A 16,469-nucleotide genomic window follows, 5' to 3' on the forward strand; every position below is an offset into this window, starting at 1 on the left:
AACAGGATGACAGGGTCATTTTATAAGGTTAGAATAGAAAACAAAATTGCCCTTGTAAAGGTAAAAAAATTCCCCTGGAAATCAGATATTGCCTTAAAAGTTAATTTCTGACCCTGGTTCCATCTGACCTATATAGGAATTGAAAAAAGTAGCCCGCCGTGAGATTTAGGTGAGTTTGTTGTAAGTTTTATCCCCCCCACCCTCAAAGTGTGTAAATACCCCCCATATGAGCTGTGTAAGAGGGGAATTCCCCCTCATTTTCAGAAATTAATTTCAGGCCCTGTACAAAAGTTTTTTGAACTATTTATTGGTTGATTTTGAGTTATTTTTTTATTTTTTATTTTTTTCAGGATGCACTAACAGAGGTCAAAACAGACATGAGGTGATTTTGCCGTTGTGTATATAAGCCTTTTTGTAATACACGTAGATCAGGGGTCAACTCATACATATAATAATTTCCCTAAAGATGTAATAATAAAGCTGATTATTGATCAGCACTACCCCACTAGGACTATAGACCCTGATCGTAGATCAGCAGTTTGTTTAAACTTATGAAGGTACTTGTATATGAATACTGACTCCGGGCTTTAGATTAATTCATGCAGTTTGTAATACAATGGACATTTTCCATAGTCTTAAACTCACCACTCTGAAATGATCTCCATATTATCCATTGCTCTCTTCCTGCCCTCAGCTTTAGTTAAGATGGTAGGCTAAATGATACACTGTGGCTAATCTATATTATGCCATAATATAAGAAATCAAAGCTGCACTATGTAAGATTTTTTGGGGAAAAAAATAACATTCCATTATTGAGCAAATACATAAAAAAAAATCACAATGTAGTGAAAATATTTAATGGTACCTGTGTTTTTGCAGTACCAGTAGTACTGAGCACCTACTCAGTTTGGTCTTTGTGCACTGTATGACTGACACACGGCTACTTTCAAATGCACACACGCTTAATGAGTGCTTGCTGTTACTGTTTACTGAAATGGACAAATTAAAATATTTATGTCCTAGTGTGATTATTTAAACGTGTGATTATTGAAATGCTGATTTAATTAAATACATTTAATTAAGCACGCAGGCTTCAGCACACATGTGAATGTGAGAAGCACAGAATCTGAAAACACAGACTGATCAAAATATTTCACAATCACATTTTATGAGCATCAAGCGTTGTGCCTGTTATTGCAGATGACAGAAGAGAATACACATTAACTGTAAAGTTGTAAATTTTAAAAATCATACTGTACCAATGTCTTAACCCGAGGTGTGAAACTACCATCAAAAACGTTGAACAGAAAAGACTTTATGTTAAAGTTATATTAAAAATAAAAGCTCGACAGGAGAACAAGGCTCTACAGGGCTCTCAAGCATTTTACTTGCATTTGTGAATGAAAATTACTGTGTGCAAAACATGTCAATGTAAATACTTAAGTAGTACAAAATATGCTGGTAAACAATAAACATGTAACAAAATGTACAGTTGAAGTCAGAAGTTTACATAAACTTAGGTTGAAGACATTCAAACTCATTTTTAACCACTCCACAGATATCATATTAGCAAACTATCATTTTGGCAAGCCGTTTAGGGCATCTACTTTGTGCATGACATGAGTAATTTTTCCAACAATTGTTTAGACACAATTCACAGTTCCAGTGGACCAGAAGTTTACATACACTAAGTTAACTGTCTCCTTTAAGCAGCTTGGAAAATTCCAGAAAATTATGTCAAGTCTTTAGACAATTAGCCAATTAGCTTCTGATTGGAGGTGTACTGAATTGGAGCTGTACCTGTGGATGTATTTTAAGGCCTACCTTCAAATTCTTTGCTTGACATTATGGGAAAATCAAAAGAAATCAGCCAAGACCTCAGAAAACAAATTGTGGACCTCCACAAGTCTGGTTCATATTTGGGAGCAATTTCCAAACACCTGAAGGTACCACGTTCATCTGTACAAACAATAGTACGCAAGTATAAACACCGTGGGAGCACGCAGCCATCATACCGCTCAGGAAGGAGACACATTCTGTCTCCTAGAGATGAAAGTAGTTTGGTGCAAAAAGTGCAAATCAATCCCAGAACAACAGCAAAGGACCTTGTGAAGATGCTGGAGGAAACAGGTATACAAGTATCTATATCCACAGTAAAATGAGTCCTATATTGACATAACCTGAAAGGGTGCTCAACAAGGAAGAAGCCACTGCTCCAAAACTGCCATAAAAAAGCCAGACTACAGTTTTCAAGTGCACATGGGGACAAAGATCTTACTTTTTGGAGAAATGTCCTCTGGTCTGATGAAACAAATGTAATTGTTTGGCCATAATGACCATCGTTATGCTTGGAGGAAAAAGGCTAGGCTTGCAAGTCGTAGAACACATCCCAACCGTGAAGCATGGGGGTGGCAGCATCATGTTGTGGGGGTGCTTTGCTGCAGGAGGTGCTGGTGCACTTCACAAAATACATGGCATCATGAGGAAGGAAAATGATGTGGATATATTGAAACAACATCTAAAGACATCAGCCATGAAGTTAAAGCTCGGTCGCAAACGGGTCTTCCATATGGACAATGACCCCAACCATACCTCAAGTTGTGGCAAAATGGGACAACAAAGTCAAGGTATTGCAGTGGCCATCACAAAGCCTCAATCCAATAGAAAATTTGTGGGCAGAACTGAAAAAGCATGTGCCAGCAAGGAGGCCTTCAAACCTGACTCAGAATCGTAACGTGTATCACAATACATATTGTATCGTGAGGTGGCTGGGGATACTCAGCCCTAGGTAAAACTTAATAGGCTACTCATCTCAAGTTGTTTATAATGTATTGATTTCATAGCATAGTATTGTATGGATTAATTTTTTTTTTAGGGAATAAACTCTATTGTAACATTACTGCCAAAGAAACGCATAAGTGAATTGTTTATTATTGTAGCCTAATGTTATATTGCATATTATTTTCGTGCAGAGTATTTTTCATCTTTGTTTTTAGTTTAATTGTGTATAGTGCAAAGTCCTATTTATAAAAATAATAAAATGTCTTCTATGGAAATTTTATCAGCCATATCACAGGTTTCATCTCTTAAATTATTACTATATGTAGTACAATACAAACATTAATGATGTAGTACAATACAAACATTGATGTGTGGTGGATAAAACACTTGAATAATAAGTGTTATAATAAGTAATATAATTCAATAGAATTGTATAATAAATAATTCAAATATGAAAATAAGAGTGATGTTTAGAGTGTGTTGTTCTTCCTTCAAGTAATATATTGGTTATAAATGTTTAGTCAAATAAGAATATCAATGTGATAATAAATAGCACATCATGACTCTGGGTCTGCAGATGTATATCTCAGAGTGTTGTTTATAGATAAAGTTCAGGTAACCTCAAACCATGAGATGTATCCTCGCAGAAGAGCAGTGCAGAAACACAACTGATGTAAAATGTTCCTCCCAAGTTATTTGATATTTTAGGTTTCAACCCCAGATGTCTATAAAGAGCTCAAAGGTCCATATTCAGCTGTTCCTCTTGCATTAAAGGTGAGATCCTTAGAGATTGTGTCTTATCTGTGTGTTACAGCAGCTCAGAGTGCTGAACATAGCATTTATGTCAAGTTTACATTAGAAAAATTGCTATGCAGGTGGCATTCCTGTAGGGTTAATCAGGTGACCATGTGTTGCATTTGGTGACCAGTGTGCACTGGTCGCATTTAAAAGTTCACGGTGCTGGTTTAAACTTGTAATTATTAGGGATGCACCGAAATTTAAGCCGCTGAAGATTTTTGGTCAAAAATGGCATAAAATTATATTTCCGATTTTCGTCCAGAGAGGAAAATAAAGGCTGAAATTTGGCAGAAACCATTACTTTAAAATCCAATAACAGAAACACTCACATGATGAAAAGCATTGTTTATGTTGAACATTAAAGTCCACATCCCCAGATTTGAAGTGATGGCTCTTTTGGTCATTAGTAAAGAGCTGTTTCCGGTGCTCAGCTGTTGTGTGTTATTTTGTGTCATGGTCATTTTTGTTAAGCTCCAATATGACGTAAAAGGAGCATAAAAGCACCATTAAAGTAGTCCATATGACTCGTTCATTATTTTTGAATGTCTCTCTTTTTTCTTTTCTTTTTTTTATCCCCCTTCCCAATTTGGCATGCCCAAATTCCAATGCGCTCTAATTCCTCGTAGTGGCATAATGACTCAATCCGAGGACGAATCTCAGTTGCCTCCACGTCTGAGACAGTCAGCCTGCGCATCTTATCTCGTGGCTTGCGGAGCGCATTACCGCAGAGACCTAGCGCCTTTGGAGGTTCACGCTGTTCACCGCGGCATCCACGCGCAACTCGCCACGTTTCCCACTGAGAGTGAGAACCACCAAGGAAGGTAACCCACGTGACTCTACTCACCCTAGCAACCGGGCCTATTGGTTGCTTTGGAAGCCTGGCTGGATTCACTCAGCACACTCTGGATTCAAACTTGCGATTTCAGGGGTCGGTGTCAGCGTCTTTGCTTTGAATATACCCAGGCCCCATATTCAAAGTCCCTTGAAGCCAAACAACAGTTTTATGAATCACAAAGGATGCGTTTAATGAGTAAATATACGGTCTGCATGTGCAGCGCGTTTCACTGAATGAGCACTGCTCTGTTGTTGACACAAACACAGCGCGGGTGTGGCTCATGATGCGCTGCAGTTTTCAGTGCTGCGACTTGCAATATGTGAGCGCTCCACATGAACTCCATCTCAGATGTAGATGCTTGATAGTTCGGTTCGCTTAAAACATGCCTTGAGAACTGCACCACTGGAGCATTTCACCTCATGAGAAGCATGTTAAAACTACTGTGAACAAACCTACAGACAGGTACTCGGAAGTTCTTCCTGGAGTGTTCCACCAAATTTAAAGCCAGAGGACTTTAAAGTCAAGAAATTATGACAAATGTTATTATTGTATAATATAAGTATATTATTATAATTATTATAAACAATCATAACAAATATTATATTATTAAATTGACTGAGTCATGTTATACCACATTGCGACTAAAGTGATCATAAAGAGACTTCGACCAATACCAGATTTATGTACATGACAGTCTGTTGAAGGGGTGGTGTTAAAACTCACTAAAAACTTTTGGCTCTTGGTTTAAGGCTTAAGTATGTAGCTCTTTCAGTGTCCCAACTTAATATGCAGAGACAACTATAAGTAAGCCATTTGATCAAACTGTATACACGATCTCTGGGGCTATAAAAATTCCTGTGCTTGTTTTGAGTGACCTGCTTAGACCCGCCCCAACAACGTTACTCAATCAATGGTGTGAGTTGGTGGCGGAACTATCTGACTGTTTGAACAACTTCAGACTAGGGATATATTCAGAAAGCTGTTTTGAAAACATTGTTTATTTTTGCAATTCCGTTCTGTGCCACTAGTGTCGCAGAAATGACATACTTTAGCTTTAACTCTGGTCACACATACATCAGCAGAGAAGTGTCGTTCATATCAGCGGAAAAGCAAGTAATGATATTTTGATTGTCTTCGTAGTAAAAAAAACAAATAATTAACATGGATAAATAGTTCACAATATGACCAGTAACATCTGCTTCCTTTATTATATGTTATTTATTTGCTTTTGATCTCACTTTGTCCAGGTAATTCCGGCTTTGTACTTCTAAACACCTGCTTGACCCGAAACTCGGCGCCCCCTCCCCCAACCTCCCTGCCTCCCTGTCCTACACCCCACACAGCCCCTAACCCAGCATGAACGAGGTCAGCATCGTCAGAGAGGGCTGGCTCCACAAGAGAGGTGAGGACTGCTCATTCACTTGGTAGTTGAATGTATATCCATTTCATTCTTTTACAGTATTACCACTAATTTTCTTTCTCCATCTTTTCATATTTCTTGTCTCCTTCTCATTGTATTTCTGCTCTATCCTCTGTTCCCTCTCTATTCCTCTGATATTTTCCTCCTGCCATCTACTTTCTTGTATCTCTTCTTGTCTGCAGGTGAATACATTAAGACTTGGAGGCCCCGGTATTTCATTCTAAAGAGTGATGGCTCTTTCATCGGCTACAAGGAGAAGCCTGAGACGTCAGACCACAATCAGCCACCTCTCAACAACTTCTCAGTTGCAGGTCTGCCTCATTTTGCTACACATAAATGGATATGACAAATAAAAATGTGTCATCTTACCCTTATGTTTTTGCAAACTCTTATGACATTCTTCTGTAGAACGAAAAAGCAGATTAAGTGTCCCACAAAAGAGATTCATATGGGTGTTAGGACAACATGAGAGTAAATGAGTAAAATAATTAAAACAATTTGGGTGAACTGTCCTTTAAGGGTTTGGTCTTGTGCTTTCTAACAGAATGTCAGCTAATGAAGACTGAAAGACCTCGACCGAACACATTTGTCATCCGCTGCTTACAGTGGACCACTGTTATCGAGCGCACCTTCCATGTGGACAGCAATGCTGAAAGGTGAGGAACTCTCAGTGTGATGGAAAGTATAAATGCATGGATGGAGAAAGCTTACAATGGAGGTGGTTATGGAGATGCTGAATGGTATTAACTGAGAAAGCTGATTTTGTTATATTAACCAGCTCTCTGCCAACCAAAACAGTATATTACTCACTGCCTGTTGCATAAGGTCAACAGTAAAGTAGGTAAAAACCATTTCAGATAACACCGGAATTGTGTTTAGGTCATTCCATAATTAAAAATCCCGATCCCTCCAAAGGATGGTAACCATGGAAATGAGATCATGGAGATGTTGGATCTCACAGAGTAAGAAGAGGAACCTTAACTTGCTTTGTATTTGAAAATCTTTGTTTTAAAGTTGTGCAACTGTATATGGTTTAATCTTGATTCAGAGAGGAGTGGATACACGCAATCCAGGCTGTAGCCAATGGGCTCAAGTCCCAGGAAGATGAGGAGCCAATGGAATTTGGTTCCCCTGGAGACAACAGCCTGGAGGGGATGGAGGCTGCCATTGCAAAGTCCCGCACCAAAGTGGTGAGTGCCTTGACTTAAAGTATTATTGCAATCTGGGAGATATGCTTGAACTCTCCTTAAGAACCCTACTCTCTTGGAGATTGGATTGATAAATGCCAACGTTCCTTTTCCAGAAATTGGATAGCATAAAGCAACAAGCCACAGAAAAGCTGGGCGTAAGTGATTTTACCACAAGTTAAAGGTGTCGGATGACATGAAGCAGCATTAATAATAATCATAATACAAATTATTGTCAATTAAAGCTGAAGTGTGTAGTTTCTACAAAATTAGTGTCATCGAACAGGCTTGCAAAAAGAAAAATTCAGTCTGAATTCAGAATATACCTTCTCTCTGCCATTGGTAAAAAAAAAAAAAAAAAAGAGTACCACCCCAAACTCATGCTATCGGGCCACTCATACAAACAAAAAATTGTTGTTTTTTTTTTTTTTAAATCACTACAATGCCACGGTGTTTACAATTTGGGAAAATCAACCTACATCAGTCTTAAATATCTTAAATGTTTCAACAAAATTCTTAATTATCATTTAAAGAGGTCTTAATTTGGGGGTGGAAGACAGGAATCATGCTAATATGATTATCAAACTTAAAAACAATATATATGATTTAATTAAATAAATGCATGCGCTGTGTTCGTCGAAGTGAAAACGTGGCACTGTTGTATTTTCTCTAAGCACACGGGGGCTTGTGAGTGTTTCCAGCTGTTGCAGAGCAGTTCACAATCATTAAGCAGTAATATCAGAAATTTATGACAAGTGATCACTAAAGATCAACTGTTGATGATATAAACTGCATCTGAATTTTACTCAATATGGACTCTTGTAGCCTCTGTCTAGCCCTTCCCATCACAGGAAATAAAGACTAAGAACATTTAAGATAAGCAACCAATTTTAAAAACTATTGGCAGATGAATTGCCTCAACACATTGTCATATCAAAATCCAATATTGGTCGACATTTAATTTGTATTTATTTATATAATGGTACATAAACCAATTTTAATGTGATCTATTTGTGGAAAATGTGAGTATTTTAAACTTTTTTTAGATTGTGATTTTAGTGAGTTTGTTTTGGTATGGGGATACAGTATTACATTTATTTGTTCAGGTCTTGAAAAAGGTCTTAAAAAGTCTTAAATTTGATTTTAAAAACTCTGCAGCAACCCTGTTACAGTGCCTTGAAAAAGTACTCGGCCCCCAACCATTATTTCACACAAATGATTTTCGCAACATATGATTGAGTAATTCAGCAGATTTTTTTTTTATGTATTTGTGAATTACTGAACTCTGCAGCAGTGCAGCCAAAAAAAAAAAAAAAAAAGTATAACAATAAGCATTAAATAATAATAATAACAATAACCGAAAAGTCGAGAATTAATAAGTATTCATCCCCTTAATTTTATACTTGGTTTTGACAGAGCAATATTAGCCCATTCCTCCTTGCAGTAGTGTTCAAGCTGTCCAAGTTAGTTGGGGATCGGTGATGGACAGCAATTTTGAGGTCTTTCCACATATGTTCAATAGAGTTGAGGTCAGAACTCTGACTGGGCCACTCAAGGACATACATTTTCTTCATTTTAAGCCACTCTAGTGTTGCTCTGGGTCATTGTCCTGCTGAAAGACAAACTTCCTCCCAATTTTACACTCTCTGGCAGAGGGGATAAGGTTCTTATTCAAAATCTCTGTATTTTGCAACATTTATTATCCCATCAATCTTCACAAGATTGCCAGTCCCTGCTGCTGAAATGCACCCCCATATCATGATGCTACCACCAGCGTGTTTCACTGTGGGGATGGTGTTATGAGGCTGATGTGTAGCGTTGGCTTTGCGCCACACATACCGTTTAGAGTTTAAGCTACAAAGTTCCACTTTAGACACATCAGGCCACAAGATCTTCTGCCACATCTTTGAAATACATCATTTGGAAGATACTGCGAAGTCTTTACAGGCAAGCATGTGCTTTTTTTCAGCCAAGGCTTCTTCCTAGCCACTCTCCCATACAGCCCCTTTTTGTGCAATAGTTTTGAGATTGTTGAGCCATGGACATTATTTCCAGTCAGAGTGATGGTTGGTTTTGCAGTAACCTCTCTGACAAGTGCCATTGTGCCATGGGGTGGGGGGTGCTATAGTTCCATATTTTTTTCCACTTCTGTATGATGGACTGCACTGAGCTCCGAGGTATGTTCATTGCCTGTGAAATGGCCTTGTATCCTTCCCCAGATTTGTGCTTCTCCACAATTATATCCCTCACTTGTTTTGAATGCTCTTGCTTTCATGTTTACTCACAGGAAAATCCAACCATACAGTTTGATCTTATAGAGGGGGAAGGTATTTATGCTCACAAAGTAATTGGAAGCAGCTGATCCACTAATTTCCAAAACTAGTGGAGACTAAAGCAACAAATTGGATGTGATTATAAGACAATATCTTGCACCTATGCAAGGTTAACCTAGTAATTACGAAGTGTATGAATACTTTTTTTAGGTTGGGTGAAGTTGGCCCCCCACCCAACGCAAAACGTCAGCAAAATAGTCTCAATCGTTTGTGCTCCTTTTGTGCTGTAAAAATTTCCGTTTGTGCTGCTTCGGTTTTTTAGATATTAAAATAACATTTATAGGTCATTCTGAGGTCACTCAGCCCCCCCACATGCTCCAAATTCACCCCAGATAGTCTCATTTGTTTGTGCTTCGTTTGTACTGGTTTGTGCCGGTAAAAGTTTCGTTTGTGCTGCTTCGGATTTTTAGATATTAAAATAACATTTATAGGTCACTCTGAGGTCACTCAGCCCCCCCACATGCTCCAAATTCACCCCAGATAGTCTCATTTGTTTGTGCTTCGTTTGTACTGGTTTGTGCCGGTAAAAGTTTCGTTTGTGCTGCTTCGGATTTTTAAATATTAGACATTGAATTCTAGGCGATGACGTCACCAGCCCACCCACATGCTCCAAATTCACCCAAAATACGATCAATCATTTGTCCTTCGTTTGTGCTGCTTCGGTTTTTTAAACATTATACATTGAATTACAGCCGAATTATAAATGCTGATATTTATTGAATACAATACTGACAGAATAAAATAGATCACTTAATGGTCACAAAAATCAAATATAGGTTAGTAGCAGTCTCGGTCATTCCGATTACTGTATATTCGGCTACTATATAATATATTTCTAAAATAGGTCTCTCTTGTTTTGTGTGTAGTCAGTACGATTTATGAGCAGTGAGCTTTTTATTTTGGGTTTGTCATTTCAATCTCTTACCAAAATGTTGGATGATTATGTTTTAATACAACAACAACAACTCCTCCTTATCAATGTTTTTGTAGTCGCTATGGTTTTTATTAAAAGCTTTATTGGTGCTCAGACAGCAGCAGCTCAATATTCATCTGGTGTCTGTCGGACTCTTTTTCTGTCACTCACTTTCGCTCAGCTCTGGGCACGAGAACAACATTTTATTAAATAAAAAAATTAAATTAAATTAAAAAAATAAAGCGCAAATCTCCTCGACATGAACACACTTTTAGAGTCGAATTGCTGAAGACTTTCTGTCAAGACTAATCAACACATCATTTGTTCAATAAACAATTATCTTTACTTCATTCACTGGTCTTTCCTGATTGAACTTTTGATTTATTTACATGGAGTATCATCTGCTACACTTCACTGCCATCACTAGGCGCAAGTGACACTTCTGTTCAAGATGCTTTTGTGGAAATTAGTGTAGAGTTAGTAGAGAAAAAGTCGATATAAACCAAACTACAAAAGTCGTTACTAAATCAAATTTCTGGCCAAAGTACAATGTTTTAACACTGTCAGTTACAATATTATTTGTTAACTTCAAGAATAATGGTACAACATTCAAGAGAGCTAAGATTGTCAATGTTTATTGAACAGAAATCTCATTGCTAATACTAATATATGCTAATTACAGTTGCACATGTGACCCATGTTAGTTTTTGGAATACATTGTGCATCTAGGGGTTAACATTACCATATTGGTCCTAATATAAGATATATTATCCTTATATATTATTATTATATTATATTATCCTTATATTCGGACCAATACAGTAATACATACAAATAAGTTTATACTGAACATGAAATTTGAGTCAGGATTATTTAAGTGGGTAATTATGTTTTGCTTATGCCAGATGCCCAAGAAACCTGCAGTCGACAGAGATTCCATTTTCACTGTCCTGTGTTCATCAAAAGAGGCCATAGTCCAAAATGGCAACATAGCTACTCCTAATCAGAGCATCTGGACAGAGCTTAGTAAGCAGCTAGAAAACAAGATCACTGCAAAGGCTCTATACACTTTTGTTAAATTAAATAGACACAACATCTGGAATGCTTTAGGGTTTACTCATGAATGTGATCATGAAACAAATGGCAGTAGTGATGACACTGATTTTGAGCCAGGGTCCATTTCACCCAGACCAAAAGATTGCTGGACTTTTGATCTCTAAGTTCCATTTCAGAAATGGATTGAATTCATGCCTGAAACGGTTAAATACAACAAGTTCTCTAAATCACAAAAAAGGGAATACACAATTTTAAGCCTGGCATCTGGACACATGTGATAAATCATCACATGTTTTTAAGTTTAAGTTTTAAAGGTCCATTATTTGTGTTAATGGATGTTTGATAGTACACAGTAATTACATTTCAAAAGTAAATTCATTTTGGCTTCATTCTTAATTCATTGAGTCACGAGTTTACACACACACACACACACATATATATATATATATATATATATATATATATATATATATATATATATATATATATATATATATATATAGTACTAGTCAAAAGTTTGAAAACATTAAGATTTTTTAATGTTTCTGAAAGAAGTCTCTTCTGCTCACCAAGGCTGCATTTATTGGATCAAAAATACAGTAAAACAGTAATATTGTGAAATATTATTCCAATGTAAAACAGTTGTTTTCTGTCTGAATATATAGTAAACTGTCATTTATTCCTGTGATCAAAGCTGAATTTTCAGCATCATTACTTCAGTCTTCGGTGTCACACGATCCTTCAGAAATCATTCTAATATGCTGATTTGCTGCTCAAGAAACATTCATTTTTATTATCAGTTGAAAACAGTTGTGCTGCTGTTTTTTTTTTTTTCTTCGTGGAAACCATGATACACAACCATTCAAAGGTTTGAGTAAGTGATTTTTATATATATATATATATACACACACACATAGTATATTATGTATTATTTTATTTTATTATAATACATAGACAATTCAATGTCTAATATTTAAAAAACCGAAGCAGCACAAACAAAACTTTTACCGGCACAAATCAGAACAAACGAAGCACAAACAAACGAGACTGTTTGGGGTGAATTTTGAGCATGTTGGGGGGCTGAGTGACCTCAGAATGACCTATAAATATTATTTTAATATCTAAAAAACCGAAGCAGCACAAATGGAGCACAAATGATTGAGCTTATTTTGGGTGAATTTAGAGCATGTGGGGGGGCTGGTGACGTCATCGCCTATAATTCAGTGTCTAATATTTAAAAATTCAAAGCACCACAAACGAAACTTTTATCGGCACAAACGAAGCACAAACAAACAAGACTATTTGGGGTGAATTTGGAGCATGTGGGGGGGGGGGGTGCTGAGTGACCTCAGAATGACCTATAAATGTTATTTTAATATCTAAAAAACCGAAGCAGCACAAACGAAAATTTTTACAGCACAAACGGAGCACAAACGATTGAGACTATTTTGGGTGAATTTGGAGCATGTGGGGGGCTGGTGACGTCATCGCCTATAATTCAGTGTCTAATATTTTAAAAACCAAAGCACCACAAACGAAACTTTTACCGGCACAAACGATGCACAAACGATTGAGCTTATTTTAGGTGAATTTGGAACATGTGGGGGGGCTGAGTGACCTCAGAATGACCTATAAATGTTATTTTAATATCTAAAAAACCGAAGCAGCACAAACGAAAATTTTTACAGCACAAACGGAGCACAAACGATTGAGACTATTTTGCCGATGTTTTGCGTTGGGTGGGGGGCCAACTTCACGCAGGTCTTTTTTTATTCTCAATTTTAGTTTTAGGTTTTTTTTATTTTTAGACATTTGGACATTTTTCTTATTTGTCCTGATATACAATACTGTGTACCAGCTAGGGTTGCAACGGTATGAGATTTTCACAGTACGATAACCATCTCAGAAAATATCACAGTTTCACGGTATACGGTATTACACTGTTATTATTATCAGTTACAATGACCCTTAAAGGAGTTTTCTTTTTTGGTTGAACACGCTTTATTAGGGTGCGAGGACCCTATTGTTGTTCTAGGTGTTTTTTACTTTTTAGAATTAGGTGTGGCAAAATGGCTTGATAGCGGCACCTACAAACATTTAACGATGTGCGCTTTACGCTACGTTTCACCTACGTGTAAGAAAATCAGTACAAATGTGTAATATGCAAATACCTATAAAAATGTCTCTTGGGCCCATGCCCTAAACTCAACAGGAAGTCAGCCATTTTGATTTTTCTCTTCAATTGTTGCTCAGTTTGTGCCATTTCCAGGCCTTGTACTTTAACAAACTCCTGCGAGGGCCCGTTCATCGCTGCTTGCAGCTTTATTATTTTATTTTTTTCCCAAATTAATCGCATTTTTGAGGGCCTAAACATACTCAAACTCGTGAAACTTTGCACATGCATCACAAGTGGTGAAAATGTACATCTGATAAGGGTTTCAGAATTAGGTGTGGCAAAATGGCTCGATAGCGCCACCTACAAACTTTCAACAATGTGCGCTTTACGCTACGTTTCACCTACACGTACGAAATTCGGTACACATGTGTAACATGCCAATACCTACAAAAACATCTCTTGGACCCATGCCCTACACTCAAAAGGAAGTCAGCCATTTTGATTTTTCTCTTACATTTTTGCTCAGTTTTTGCCATTTCCAGGCCTCATACTTTAACAAACTCCTAGAGATTACATCAGATCAACATCATGTGACGGTAGCACACTAGCATCACTTAGCTAACTGTTGTGATCAGCACTAATACCAAATATATATCTCGATTTTGATCTAAATCACTCAGTGCAAGATGATCTATATTGGGAAAGGTATTCTGCACTTTAATCCGCTAGTAGAAGTTTTGTTCGATTTGCTTCAAAGTTGCCTACACAAATGCCCAGTAGCCTACTATTTTGTAAAGGCATACTTGATCTGTTAAACTGCATTGCCATGGCATACATGCTTTGAAAATTAGTCCAAAACTTGTATGTTGAAGCCATACCTGGTCACACACACTGATTTGAGTTTTCGTTGAAGGGCGTGTCCATGGTGGCCTGACAAAGTTCGATGTGAAACGAATCATATTTTTGAGACCTAAACATGCTCGAAAGATCATGAAACTTTGCACACACACCTCAGAAGTGGCACAAATTTACATCCGATACAGGTTTTGGAATTAAGTGTTCAAAATGGCTCGATGGCGCCATCAATCCATCAATCAATGAAGCAGCCCTCACGCCACGTTTCACCTGGCTCAAAATGAGACAGAGGTGGTACCATCCTGATCATGTGCACACATACACTTGTACCATGCCTTCCACTGGCTGAAGCAAACACTTACAAGCAACATATTTTAGATGTTCTAATAATTAGATGATTGAAGAAAATGACAATTATCTATTTATAGCATAATTAATTCAACATTAAATACAACATAACAGCTAATGTGTTCATTTATAGTTAACAAACAGCAAACTTGATTCATCTCTTAAACCGATAATAAGATCATCTCTGATCTCAGGTATGTGGGTGGGTATGGTGGGAAGGGATGATGTGTAGAGACCAGTCGGCCACTGTTTTACAGCTTGGATTGGACTGATCGCTTAGATTGACAGGTCTTGATTTACCATGCGCACAGCTAAAACAGTGCTGGATCTTATTACTTGTTACTTATTCTATGTAATTATGTTTCTGGTTTATTGTGGTATTTACAAATGTAAGTAGTTCTTAGATTCAGTAAAACCCTCAGATCACTTGTTTGGAGAGATTTTTGGACTTTTGATAAAGGCTACCTTGGTTCCAAATGCCATAATTTGCTTTGAGATAACAATACAACATTTTGCCCGGATACAGTTGACATGATTGTAGTCATCATGTCAAGCATGAATAATTAACAAAATGAATAAATAAACTGCATCACTTTCTCAGCATTGTAACATAAGAGCCTCCAAACATGAGATGTACATGTTTGCATTTTTGAGAAAATCAAGATTATTTGTGGTTAGTAACTTTTAAGTTAGATTTTGTAGACTCCAGTTTTTGCTCACAAAATTAACTTTTGTGAGAGACTTTTTGTGTTAGAAAGGCCGTATTGGATAAGTTCACAGCGTGTCTTCTTCCAAAAATGATAATGAGCTCAAACGGGAAAGACTGTATCTCTCGTTGGTTTCATACGGATTACACAATCAGAGAATATTTATTTTCGATTTAAATTGGTTCATTTAAAAGTAGACAATTCAAGCTTTCTATAGACATACTTCTCATGTCTGCAAGGCAAATATACGCTGAGTTTCGGTTAATTTTCGTGACGTGCTCCAGACAGAGGTTCACGGAGACCGAGACGGCAGAAAGCGCATCCTGTATGATTTCTTTATTTTACAAAACCACAACATTTTGCTATTATTGTGAGTGTACACAAATAAAAGTAAACCCTTTATAGTTTCGAATGATGTCTTACTCTTATCTGTATGACCAAAAATGACGGAGTATTTCTTTCTGCTGTTATCAGGGAAAAAGTCAGGTGATCGCACCAGCGCCTCCGGTGACCACAGAGGATTGACTGTGTTATGTTATCAATATAAAAAAACAACTCAAACAGGAGCATTTCAAATATTTAATTTTGGGGGCATTTCCGACCCTACACAACGCTATTTTGAGCCAATGATTAATTAGCTTATAATGGAGGGCTATTGCCTAAATTCTGCTGACTCTATGGAGATTTTTTTATAGTGGTTTAATTTCACAGCAGTGGCAAACAATGTCGAAGTTTAGGGCAAACATCCTTACCTGGCTGTCACAAATGAAGGCTGGTCAGGTAGACTTCCATGTTGTGTGGAAGCTGTGACAAAGAATGTCAAAGAGGGGGAGGGGCAGGGGCTCGTGTGGTCTCGCAGAATTACAACTTAAATGCAGATGTCTGGCACACGTTTAATTGAGAACTGATGCCAAGGGCCAAATTTAAATAACTAAAATATAAATAAAAAAATAAGAAATTACTTGCAAAAAGGGCACTTATCTAGTGAAAGAGGGCAGGAGCTTGAGCACCACTTGGGGTCTATCTGTGCACGTGACTGCCTGCGTGAGTTTCATCGACAGTTGGAGGCGGCACGAAATTTGACGGAGGCGGCCGCCTCATAATTCTCTATATGCAGGAA

The 16,469-nt window shown here is 37.4% G+C and overlaps 1 protein-coding gene across 2 annotated transcripts in view; it reads left to right on the top strand.

The window, feature by feature from the left end:
* The window catches only part of LOC127456456 (RAC-beta serine/threonine-protein kinase-like), a 41,866-nt gene that overhangs the window by 13,861 nt on the left and 11,536 nt on the right, over positions 1 to 16,469 (top strand). The window contains exons 2-6 of one of the 2 annotated variants that reach the window (XM_051724972.1): positions 3,474 to 3,555; positions 5,662 to 5,816; positions 6,017 to 6,145; positions 6,379 to 6,490; positions 6,883 to 7,024. In XM_051724972.1, coding sequence (XP_051580932.1) covers positions 5,771 to 5,816; positions 6,017 to 6,145; positions 6,379 to 6,490; positions 6,883 to 7,024 — 429 coding nt within the window. In that variant the 5' untranslated portion in view covers positions 3,474 to 3,555; positions 5,662 to 5,770. The remainder of the gene's footprint in view (positions 1 to 3,473; positions 3,556 to 5,661; positions 5,817 to 6,016; positions 6,146 to 6,378; positions 6,491 to 6,882; positions 7,025 to 16,469) is intronic. The other variant, XM_051724971.1, reaches the window with a different exon arrangement.

This window comes from Myxocyprinus asiaticus, chromosome 18 (genome assembly GCF_019703515.2).
Source record: "Myxocyprinus asiaticus isolate MX2 ecotype Aquarium Trade chromosome 18, UBuf_Myxa_2, whole genome shotgun sequence".
NCBI classification, from domain to species: Eukaryota; Metazoa; Chordata; class Actinopteri; order Cypriniformes; family Catostomidae; genus Myxocyprinus; species Myxocyprinus asiaticus.